Consider the following 13,484-nt stretch of genomic DNA (forward strand, 5'->3'; position numbering starts at 1 on the left):
TGTGTGAGCACTGCAAATGTGGTCAATGATGATGATGACATTCAATCGCAGCAATTTGTAAGATCATTAAAAATTCTGATCTCATTTGTGCGGATGAAACTCGATCACACACTCAACACTCCCTCAGGACCAACGGTAACGACGAGATTATATCACCGTATTTCAATCACTTCATCATGTCCTGACCACATGAACCTAATGTTTCCTAATGTCATTCTGAATAGCTCCGCCCACTGTGAAATCTCATTGGTCCACTGCTCCGAATATTAAGCATCAAATATGTCAGAAAAGGTTTAAACGTTCAGTCATGTTGTAACTGTGTGTGTTGATGTGAGTAACAAACACTGTCTTTGTGGAGGTTCATGTGAGCGTGAAGCAGAAACACTGACTCCACACGACCCCGAAGGTCCCGTCAAAGAGAGCGACCTGATTCCAGGTGAAGCGCAGCGGGACGACGGCAGTGAGTGTGTGTGCTGCCAGGGCCTTTAGTACTGAAGTGTGCAGTATTGATTGTAGCGTGTCACTGTGTGTTCAGCTGCTGACGGACAGACTCAGCTCAGAGAAGATGAACCGGCTCCAAACCATCATCCATCATTTCTGACAAACTTTAACTACCCGTCTGTGGAGGACTTCAGTCACGCAAACACCCCGAAGTACAGATGAGAGGAAGTGACATCATTATGAAAAACATCATGAAATGTGTGACTAAACTATTATTAAAAAAATAAAATAAAATAAAAATAATATATTATATATATATATTAGGGCTGTTCAACGATAACCGTGGTTATCGTGTACAAAATAAGAGTCTGTGTTTACGTAATATACGTAATAAACTCATTAAATTACGAGAAAAAAGTTGAGATAAAATGAACTTGTTCTCGTAATTTAACAACTTTTTTTCTCATAATTTAATGACTTTATTCTCAACATTTTATTTCGATTTTTTTCTCGAAATTTAACAACTTTAATCTCGAGATGGTTTTATTTTTGTATTGCTTGGCCCTAATCCTCTTCTGAAGAACAGCCCTAATATAGAAAACAAAAAATAAAAATTAATATTATATTAATATTAATTTAATAATTATAAAATATTAAAACATAAAAAGTAATATAAAATGTATGCAAAGGACTTCAGTCACACAAACACCCAGAAGTACAGATGGAAGGAAATGACATCATGAAAAACATGAAATGTGTGACTAAAATATTATTTAAAAAAATAAATAATTAAAAAAATAAGGTATAATACATAAATTATAAATATAAAAATCTAAATTATTTTTTAAAAGTATAATATATATATATTAAAAATTAATACAAATTATAAAATATTAAAATATAAAAAGTATTATAATAAAATATAAGTACTATGCAATAAAAATATAAAAAGTAATATAAAATGTATGCAAACAAAGCACTAAAGTAAAACTACAAAATTAACAAAATATAAGGAATAATAATACATAAAATATAAAAAAGTAATAAAAATACAAGGTATAACGCATAAGATATAAAAACAATATATAAATTTATTTTAAAAAGTAAAAATATATATATATAAAAAAATTTACAACAAAAATAAAAATCAATACAAATCATAATATTACAATACAAAAAGTACTATAATAAAATATAAAATATTATGCAATAAAAATATAAAAAGTAATAAAAATATAAAGTATAATAATACATAAAATATATGTAAAAATATGTAAAGTAATAAAATAAAAATGATAATATTTTGGAAATTGAATGTGTTGCAAATGTCCCGGTTTTGTTTTGTTTTTTCTCTCTCAAATCAAAGCATGGCAATAGAGTTCAGACAGGAAGTGCTGTTGACTTCAGCTTCCTGTCGCTGCAGCCGGTGAGACTCAGGACGAAGCTAAAGACAGACAGAAATAAAAGGCCATTGAGTGCCTGAGAGCTCAGTAATAATACTGACTTCTGCTCCGTACAGCATGTGCAGATGGAGAGAGAGAGAGATGTGGGTGTGATACAGATAACAGATGTTCTGTTGAAACCCAGAGGGAACCGTGAAGAGGAACGCGTCTTATCTAACACAAGATTACAGTGTTCAGGTTCAGTCAAGTCTGATGTTCTCCACACCATCTGAACAACAACAAAACACAAATATGTGAGAGTGAGTGCGGCAGTTACAGCTGCATGTGTTGCTAATGGGCTCGGATTTGTTTTAGTGCATTGCTATGCTGTTTCCTGGGTATTCTGCATGGTTGCTATGCAGTTGTAGGTTATTCAGAGTGGTTACTATGGAGTTGCTAAGGTGTTCTGAGTGGTTATTGCATTGCTATGTAGTTTCTAGGGTGTTCTGGGTGGTTGCTATGCAGCTGCTATGGCGTTCTGATTGTTTAACGTGTTACTATGCAGTTGCTAGGGAGTACTGGGTGGTTAATGTGTTGCTATGCAGTTGCTAGGGTGTTCTGAGTAGTTGTTATTACATTGCTATGCAGTTGTAGGGTGTATGGGGTGGTTGCTATGGAGCTGCTAAGGTATTCTTAACACCCAGTAACTTGGGTGTTCTGAGTGGTTACTGCATTGCTGTGCAGTTTCTAGGGTGTCTTTAGTGGTTATTCCATTGATATGCAGTTTCTACGGTGTTCTAGTAGTCTAGTTGTCTGGTTGTTATGGAGTTGTTAAGGTGTTCTGAGGTGTTATTGTGTTGCTGTGACGTTTTAAGGGTGTTTGGAGTGGTCACTATGGAGTTGCTAAGGTGTTTCAAGGTCTTACAGTGTTGCTGTGCAGATTCAAAGGTATTCTGTGTGGTTTCTATGCAGTTACTAGGCTGTTCTGAGTGGTTACTGCATTGCTATGAAGTTCCTATGGTCTTCTGAGATGTTATTGTGTTGCTATGGAGTTACTAAGGTGTTCCAAGCGGTTATCATGTTGCTATGGAGTTGCTAAGGTGTTCTGAGCAATTATCGCATTGCTATGGAGTCGCTAAGGTGTTCTGAGCGATTATCACGTTGCTATGGAGTTGCTAAGGTGTTCTGAGCTGTTATCACATTGCTATGTAGTTGCTAAGGTGTTCTGAGCGGTTATCGTGTTGCTATGGAGTTTCTAAGGTGTTCTGAGCGATTATCACGTTGCTATGGAGTTGCTAAGGTGTTCTGAGCAATTATCGCATTGCTATGGAGTCGCTAAGGTGTTCTGAGCGATTATCGTGTTGCTATGCAGTTGTTAAGGTGTTCTGAGTGGTTATCGTGTTGCTATGGAGTTTCTAAGGTGTTCTGGGTGGTTATTGCGTTGCTATGCCCATATTGCATTGATATGTAGTTGCTAAGGTGTTCTGAGCGGTTATCGTGTTGCTATGCAGTTGTTAAGGTGTTCTGAGCGGTTATCGTGTTGCTATGGAGTTTCTAAGGTGTTCTGAGTGGTTATCGTGTTGCTATGGAGTTGCTAAGGTGTTCTGAGTGGTTATCGTGTTTCTATGGAGTTTCTAAGTTGTTCTGGGTGGTTATTGCGTTGCTATGCACTTATTGCATTGATATGTAGTTGCTAAGGTGTTCTGAGCGGTTATCGTGTTGCTATGTAGTTGCTAAGGTGTTCTGAGCAGTTATCGTGTTGCTATGGAGTTTCTAAGGTGTTCTGGGTGGTTATTGCGTTGCTATGCACTTATTGCATTGATATGTAGTTGCTAAGGTGTTCTGAGCGGTTATCGTGTTGCTATGCAGTTGTTAAGGTGTTCTGAGTGGTTATCGTGTTGCTATGCTGTTGCTAAGGTGTTCTGAGCAGTTATCGTGTTGCTATGCAGTTGCTAAGGTGTTCTGAGTGGTTATCGTGTTGCTATGCAGTTGCTAAGGTGTTCTGAGTGGTTATCGTGTTGCTATGGAGTTGCTAAGGTGTTCTGAGTGGTTATCGTGTTGCTATGGAGTTGCTAAGGTGTTCTGAGTGGTTATCGTGTTGCTATGGGGTTGCTAAGGTGTTCTGAGTGGTTATCGTGTTGCTATGGAGTTGCTAAGGTGTTCTGAGTGGTTATCGTGTTGCTATGGAGTTGCTAAGGTGTTCTGAGTGGTTATCGTGTTGCTATGGAGTTGCTAAGGTGTTCTGAGTGGTAATCGCATTGCTATGGAGTTGCTAAGGTGTTCTGAGTGGTTATCGTGTTGCTATGGGGTTGCTAAGGTGTCCTGAGTGGTTATCACGTAGCTATGGAGTTGCTAAGGTGTTCTGAGTGGTTATCGCGTTGCTATGGAGTTGCTAAGGTGTTCTGAGTGGTTATCGTGTTGATATGGAGTTGCTAAGGTGTTCTGAGCGATTATCGCATTGCTACGGAGTTGATGAGGTGTTCTGAGTAGTTATCGTGTTGCTATGCAGTTGCTAAGGTGTTCTGAGTGGTTACTCTGTTGCTATGGAGTTGCTGAGGTGTTCTTAGTGGTTATCGCGTTGCTATGCAGTTGCTAAGGTGTTCTGAGTGGTTACTCTGTTGCTATGCAGTTGCTAAAGTGTTCTGAGTGGTGTCTAATTCATCACAGTCCTCTGTCTTCAGGGACAGCGGGGTGGTGACAAGCTTTCGAATGTCTTACAGGACATTTCAAGCCATCAAGCATCAGGACTCGAGCCTGTAAACATGTCAGCACTACTGTGGTTTGATGTTAACCTGTTATGATGGGCTTTTACACACACACACACACACACACACACACACGTGACATGCAGGGACCTAGAAATAATGTGCAGAGCAGAGACGTCAACATCCACCAGCGTCTTCACACACATTAAACCACAAGATGCCAAACTCGACTCGATACAGTCACAGACCTCACCGCTCAAAGGTTACAGCTCTCAGTTGTTTCTCTCCAGCATTTCTAAGAGTCCAGAGCTGTATGATGAATGAGCAGCAGCTCAGATGAAGTGCTTGAGCTCATATTCTCAGGAGAAACATCTGAGAAGCTGGAGACCTTCAGCACTTCAGTCCACTTATTTCTTTCCAATGAGTGAACAGGCTGCACAGACGGGTTCAGATAGACCTGTTAACGAGATATAGGGCTCTCTATTTCTGTAGCAGCGACAGGACGGCCTGTTAACAGAGGGATTAAAAGCATCTGCCGGCCCCAGAGAGACCAGAGGTCCTCACGGAAACTAACCACAAAATATGTAAATAATAATAATAACTAAAAAATAAATGCATTATCATCAATTACTATGCACTGATTAAAAATATATACTCTGATCTGTGATTTTGAAATAAAGGCCAAACATCCTGTAATAGATCAAGTCAAACTGTATAATTATTTTTTTTCCCGCTCAAATATTCTCTGAAATGTGTGGATAAAAGTAATGGTAGAGAATATATTATGATATTTACATGGCACTATACCCTGTTACCTCAAAGAATTACCCCAATATTACCAAAAAATAACCCACATGTCATCATGTTAAGTCCGGTGCATACAGTCCACGGCATTCTGATGAGAAGTTAACTGTGTAAACATAATCCAGCCGTCTTTACAGGCTGATAAGATATCAGGAATCCGAGCTGAGCTCTGCTGAAACTTCCAGAATTGGAGCAGAGTCATTTATAAACGTCTGCACATTCCCCGACCCGTGCGTGTTCGTTTATTAAACATTTCAGCTCATTTAATGATGCTTTCAGCTACTGCTAACGTTTTAACCGCCTGATTTAACACATACACATCTGGAGAATCCCACATGCATTCCCTCAAAATCAACACCTCACAATCCAAAAAACAAGATTTACATTAACAAGAGCTGAAAACACTGAAGTCAGGCGCTGTTCTGGAAATATTCACACAAACAGTGCAATCAGATTCAGAATGAACCGATTCTTTTAATGAATCATTCGAACAAACTCGCAGGTCAAAACAACAGCTGCGGTTGACAAAGATCAGGACGATTCCTGTAAAAGCTGATCGAATGTTCCTGTAAACACAGGCGCTGATCTCAGATTACACACCAGCATCATTAATGCCCCTGCGGCCCGTATTAAAGCGCTTTAATGGAAAATAATGATCAGATGAATTAAATAAGCACTGTCATGATGATGTAATGTCGAGTGTGTCTCATTACGATGAGCTTTAAAGCACTACAAACGTCCTCGTTTAGATAAACGTGTTCGTGTTTTTCTTTTGTGCAGCAGCTTTTTCTTCATCAATCTTTTAGATGCCAAATCTGATTCTCATGTGAGAAACCTCTGTCCTAAACTTTAAAAGGCATCTGTATATATTGCTAATGTGTTATTAACTGCACTTTCAGAATGCAAAGATGCATGAAAGATGCAGTGTGGAGTATGCATACTTGCGTATAGTATACTTCAGGCCATGTGTGTGTGTGTGTGAGTGAGTTTTAGCCCTGAGTTACTGAAGCTAGCACACTGGATGACTAACACCCCCGTATAACGGTAAAAATATGACGGCATGTTAATCTAAACTGACGTGGACTGTGAGAGGTGCGTCTGCAGGCACATTGTCCTCTCATGAGTGAAGTGTCAGTGCACGCGTCAGGTCGACCCAACATCAGAAACGCTTGGAGCGCGTACATTAACACGCTCTTTACATTAACTCTGCTAATCAGCTTCATAACGATCACATCATGCTGCTTTCTAGCTTCTGGAGAAATAGAGTGAAAGCCTGTTCATGTCATGAACAATAAATATAACGACAACTATATTAACATCCACACCAAGAACGATAGCGACAACTACATTAGCGTTCACGCCGAGGAAGATAACTACAACTACATTATCGTTCGCACCAAGAACGATAACATCAACTACATTAGCGTTCACACAAATAACAATAACGACATCTAAATTAGCGTTCGCACCAAGAACGATAATGACAACTACGTTAGCGTTCTCACCAATAACAATAACGACATCTAAATTAACGTTCACACCAATAACAATAACGACATCTAAATTAGCATTCACACCAAGAACGATAACTATATTAGCATTCGCACCAAGAACGATAACGACAACTACATTAGCGTTCACACAAATAACAATAATGACATCTAAATTAGCGTTCTCACCAATAACAATAACGACATCTAAATTAGCATTCACACCAAGAACGATAACGATAACTATATTAGCATTCGCACCAAGAACGATAACGACAACTACATTAGCGTTCACACCAAGAACAATAACGACATCTAAATTAGCGTTTACACGCCGAGAAGGATAATTATATTAGCATCCATACCAAGAACGATAACGGCAATTATATTAGCGTCCACACCGAGAACGATAATTATATTAGCATCCACACCAAGAACGATAACGGCAACTATATTAGCGTCTACACATAGAACGATAACTATATTAGCATTCGCACCAAGAACGATAACGGCAACTATATTAGCGTCCACACCGATAACGATAACGACAACTATATTAACGTCCACACGAGAACGATAATGACAACTACATTAGCGTTCACGCGAGAACGATAATTATATTAGCATCCACACCAAGAACGATAACGGCAACTATATTAGCATCCACACCAAGAACGATAACGGCAACTATATTAGCATCCACACCAAGAACGATAACGGCAACTATATTAACATCCACACCAAGAACGATAACGGCAACTATATTAGCATTCACACCAAGAACGATAACGGCAACTATATTAGCGTCCACACCGACAAACGAAAACTATATTAGCGTTCGCACCAAGAACGATAACGACAACTATATTAGCGTCCACACCGACAAACGAAAACTATATTAGCGTTCGCACCAAGAACGATAACGACAACTATATTAGCGTCCACACCGAGAACGATAACTATATTAGCGTCCACACCGAGAACAATAACTATATTAGTGTTCACACGAGAACGATAATGACAACTACATTAGCGTTCACACCAAGAACGATAACGGCAACTATATTAGCGTCCACACCGACAAACGAAAACTATATTAGGGTTCGCACCAAGAATGATAACGACAACTATATTAGCGTCCACACCGAGAACGATAACTATATTAGCGTCCACACCGAGAACAATAACTATATTAGCGTCCACACCGACAAACGAAAACTATATTAGCGTTCGCACCAAGAACGATAACGACAACTATATTAGTGTCCACACCGAGAACAATAACTATATTAGCGTCCACGCGAGAACGATAATGACAACTACATTAGCGTTCACACCAAGAACGATAACTATATTAGCGTTCGCACCAAGAACGATAACGACAACTATATTAGTGTCCACACCGAGAACAATAACTATATTAGCGTCCACGCGAGAACGATAATGACAACTACATTAGCGTTCACACCAAGAACGATAACTATATTAGCATTCGCACCAAGAACGATAACGATGACTACATTAGTTTTCAACACCAACACCAACTACTAAAACAACACTGATACTAAGCTTGCCTGTTTGCTGCAGTAACTATGGCATTTTTTTTTTTTCAAAAACTAGTTACTATGGTAATTTTTTGCTTATTATATACACTAAACCCACACATGTTAGTGTAAATGTTATGTATATAATGTGTGTGAGCAAAACACACCGTATCTGTGTTAAATCTGAGATTGTCACTGTCGACATGCGTGTCTGACAAATACCGTCCGCTATTGGCAAGTCAAGAAGAATCCAAGTTACAATGTCCGTCTGGTGTGTTAAAATATCACACATACTCACACACACACATAGTGTGACATCACACACACAAACAAAACTGTTCCCATCTGTGTGCAGAAATAGTTGTCATAACTGAACGAAGAGCGAATGTTTCTATTTCCGTGGTGGAAGCGACATGGTCCATAAACATAGACGCAGAGTCATTTTTACTCTTTGCAAACAGAAGGATCCAACAAACACTTCTGCATTTCGTACAAGCACACTTGGACGAGGAACATTTTGCACAAAACACACTAGTCTGTCTAAACAATGGCAGACGGGTTTACTGTGGATGTCACTCTGTTGAGAGGCTATTCAGCTCAATCTAACACTAACTTTAGATTCAAACTCTGTGGCGTTCAGGTCAGTGACGCTCATTCTCAGGGTTTGTGCGTTTAGATACAGTATATGGAGCGAATTCTGCACAAGTGTCAGTTTTCACAGTGAGAAAGTGCCATAATCAGAGGGAGGCAGATGATAGTGTGTCATTATCACCCTCAGGCTGAAGAGAGTGAAGCCACGACACCAGAGAAGGGAAGAAAACCAAAACAAGACGTTTGATGGATCACCGGGGCGAGTTGAATTTCAGGGTAAGACAAGCAAATACAGTTTCTGTGCAAATCAGCCAAAACGGGACAAACACTTTCAGGCACGTAGCATCTTTATTGAATATTGACAATATGTTTGTGAGAATCTCACTGGAAAAAAAATAGGAAACACTGCGAATTTTGCAAACATTTTTATGCAGTTTTTTTTTATATTTGAATGAATTTGAATTTATTCATTTCAGAATTCAATAATTTGAGTCACTCAAAAATATTAGATTTTTTTTCAAGTTTAATATTTTAACATGTTATGGAAAATATAAATTATTATGTACTGTTTTACTGGTACATATAAATGAAAATATATTTACTCTTCCTTTTGTTAATTTAGTGAAAAACATTACAGTTGCTATTTTGAAATAGATTTTTAATGCATTTTATTTTAATAATAACTATATATATGGATTATATCTGTATGTATATAACCGATTATGTTGTAATGTTTGCTTTTTCCTATGAGCTTTTTTGTTTTTCTATGCATTTTTTGCATAGTAAAATAAAACCTGTAGCTGTAGTAATAAATTTGTAAAATATTGTCAGATAAATACATTAACCAAGTTTACTGTTTGGTTCTTCCCTAATATTTAAAATATTTTAAAAAAGATCAAAATATTTTCCTCATTTCCTTTATTTTTATGGTTTAATCGAACTTACAGGGTCATTAAAACAGTGTTGAGTAAATTAATCTAAAAAAGTAATTAATTACTAGCTTTGACCCTTCATTGGGTTTGATTGACAGGCGATCTAACCAATCATAACTCCATTTTGTCCGACAAAGCAGTCAAGGGAGTTGGTGGATTAACGTTGGTGGACTTGAACTTGAAAAATGATTTGTACTGACGTCTTTTTGCGGATGAAATATGGTTCATTCATATTTATTTGACGATATAAATTAACTAGTAAGAAGAGACGATCGGTTCACGAGCCGCTTGATCTGAGGTGCTACAGTGATCTGTCACGACACATTACAGAGCCACAAAATGTTATTTATTGTTTAAATTTCTTTAAAAATTACAAAATTTGAAATGTGAGACTTTGTTTCATATCAAAAGTAACCTGCTCTGTCTTGTCTGTCGATACGTTGTCAATGTCCTCTTTACTCCACAATGTATTTTTCACTGTGTGAGAACGGCAAGGCTTGTCAGATATAGCAACGGTCAATTACATCTTCAACAGCATAATTAGATTAATGTGCTAATTACCCTCTTGAAAAAGTATTGAATTACTTTCTAAATCCCATATCAACCTCGACAAGGATAGACATGAAGCCGCTCTTTTAATTCTTTCAAATAAATAATATAAAATTGCATTAATTATTCTTGAACTGACCAAAGTATTTAAAGGGAGAAGGTTACATTAAAAACATACATATTTTACATTAGACATTAAATTATAATGTTAAATCCGCTATTATATATAATTGTTCTATAGTCTATACAGTATTTAGATTATAGATTACATCAGAAGTAACTAATTAAATGACAAAATTGAAAAGTAATTCCTTACTTTACTTTTTTCCAATGGAAAAGTAATTAAAGGGGAACTATTATGCCCCTTTTTACAAGATGTAATTTAAGTCTCTGAATTGTGAATGTGAAGTTTCAGCTCAAAATACCCCAAAGATAATTTATTTACAGTATGTTAAAATTGCAAATTTTGGGGGCGTCCCTTTAAATGCAAATGAGCAGGTGCTCCCCACCCCCCCTTTCAAGAAGAGGGCGGGGCTTAAGAGCTCCAGCATACTGCCAACAACAAAACAGGACAATCTCAAGCACTGAAAATGTCAGGAAAGGTCAGTAGCGGCGTTCAGTTCGAACCGGAGTTGGACAATGATGCCTACAGAGCCAGAATATATATGCTGCATGGAGACAAAACAGGTATAGTTCAGTTTAATTACATTTATAACTTATGTTGTCATCTTGCTTTTATCCACTATTAGTACAAGCCTGTTGAAGTAGACTCCATCTGAATGATGGCCAAAACCAGTCTCGCTCCAGAGACTATAAGCTGGATCACGAACAGTTGGTACTGATCCATCCTTAAGTAACAACTTTTGAGCAAAACCTGTTTTGTATTGTCCCTTTGTACAATGATTTCCGCAGACATAAATTAATTTAAGTATATGGGGGTGTATTACCTTCACAAACAAAACTAATCCACTAGTCTTCAGCGGCTCTGAAGACGGGAGTAAATGAAGACTATTACTTCCAACAACAAAACACCTCAATCGCTTACCAGACTTTGTCATTTCAACTCCCTCATTCCACTCCAACCCACTATTAGCAGACAGTATAAAATGGGGATTCTCAGATCAGAATCATCCGCTATCAAGAATAAAGTCCATCCTTACCTCCAGAACCGGTCCGGCTCCGAGTATGATCTGCTCCACGCCGCTGGCGAAGCCCTTCTGGCTGAGCGCCGTCAGGTGATGGATCAGGAAGTTGGTGCTCTGGGTCTTTCCTGATCCGCTCTCTCCAGAGATCACGATGCACTGGTTCTTCTTCCTCTGGAGCATCGCGTGATACGCCGCGTCCGCCACCGCGTAAATATGAGGCTCCAGCTTCCCCAGCTGATGCTTATCGTACATTTTGACGTATTTCGGGTTGTAAATGGGCAGGAACTTGAAGGGATTGACGACGATCAGGATCCCGCCGACGTAGGTGTAAATCTTCTCCTGCCGAAAGCGTCCGCGCAGGTTCTCAAGCAGAGACCGCTCGTTTAGATCCGGAAGGGCACAGAGGTCGGCCACGTACTGTCCGGCGGGAGGCTGCGGGAGAAGACCGCGCTCCACCATCCGTCTCCGCTCCTCCGTCACCCGCAACCACATCTGCAGGCTTCCGTAGTGGATGGATCCATCCAGGTTCTTCTCCCGCAGGAGGAAGCGGTAATCCTCGCCGCCGAGCCGGTTCTCCAGTGCCATGCGCGGCCACAACATCATGCGCTGCACGGGACAGTCGCACGGGTTCAGGATCCATTCCTCCCCTCCGAACTCCTTGACCTCGGCGAGCACGTAGAGCCGCGACCGGTCCAGCTGCAGCCGCTCGATGAGCTGCTCGATGACCTCCGCCGCCGACGTGACCTTTCGCGCAGTGACGGGGCAGTAGATGGTGCCCTCGGACAGCGCTCCGGGATACACGCGCAACGTGAACTCCGAGTCCTCGTAACGGCGACGCCCTCCGGCGTCATGGCAACTCATGATGGTGCAGCAGCTCCCATCAGCACGAGACGCACCACCAACACAAGAGTCCCGCGCTGCATTCACGACATTCCACCTGCGGAGAGACAAAAACCGTCAGTGATTCTGGAGGAACTTGTTAACTAAAACTAAAACAATTACAAATCGTTTTTGCAGCATGGCATTTTTGGAAAGCATTTTAAGAGCATACATTTGGATTGGCAACATCATCCATCCACTGAGACAAACAACGAAAGCCAGCAGAGCTGCAGTCTGTGAACGCCAGCACTAAATAACCGGACAATGACGGGCCAGAACAACTGTGTGAAATGTGTTTATCTTATGGTGATCTGGTTTACAGCACAAGAGAGACCCGAACACACACACACACACACACACACACACACACACGACACTCTACAGTCCAGTTCAGTCACTGATAAACCACATGTACATGAAATAAAAACACATGCACCTTTTTTTAGCTTTAGGGTGATGCAGATTTACAGTATTAGTGATAGAGACTCATGATCGGATGATACTCGGCCATTTTGAAAGCTCATAACCATGTCAGCTTCATAATGAATAATGCACATTCTTGAGAGTAAATATTGTGTAAAATAAGGGTAAATGTCTCATTGGTGCTCATTACATTGTATTTTATCACATGCTCTGTAGATATCAGTATTAGCTGCCCATTACCAGAAATCAGACCAGGATTATGGTATATAAATCTCAAGTTAAGTAAAGGTTTTATAGGTTTTTCAGAGGTGGATAAAATAAAATAAAATAAAATAAATAAAATAAAATAAAATAAAATAAAATAAAATAAAATAAAATATAATATAATATAATATAATATAATATAAAATAAAATAAAATAAAATAAAATAAAATAAAATAAAATAAAATAAAATAAAATAAAATAAAATAAAATAAAATAAAAAAATAAAATAAAATAAAATAAAATAAAAAAATAAAATTAAAATAAATAAAATATTAAATTAAATTAAATTAAAATAAAATAAAATAAAATAAAATAAAATAAAATAAAATAAAAT

The 13,484-nt window shown here is 38.6% G+C and overlaps 1 protein-coding gene across 15 annotated transcripts in view; it reads right to left on the reverse strand.

Moving 5' to 3' along the window:
- myo9ab (myosin IXAb) overlaps positions 1-13,484 on the reverse strand; it is a 104,149-nt gene that overhangs the window by 54,362 nt on the left and 36,303 nt on the right. For all 15 annotated transcript variants that reach the window (XR_010893924.1, XM_067379913.1, XM_067379905.1 and 12 more), the window contains exon 2: positions 11,599-12,520. Coding sequence is in view for 14 of the 15 variants with exons in the window: in XM_067379907.1 (XP_067236008.1) it covers positions 11,599-12,520 (922 nt within the window). In the remaining variant the exon portion in view is untranslated. The remainder of the gene's footprint in view (positions 1-11,598; positions 12,521-13,484) is intronic.

This window comes from Chanodichthys erythropterus, chromosome 24, assembly GCF_024489055.1.
Source record: "Chanodichthys erythropterus isolate Z2021 chromosome 24, ASM2448905v1, whole genome shotgun sequence".
In the NCBI taxonomy this organism is placed as follows: domain Eukaryota; kingdom Metazoa; phylum Chordata; class Actinopteri; order Cypriniformes; family Xenocyprididae; genus Chanodichthys; species Chanodichthys erythropterus.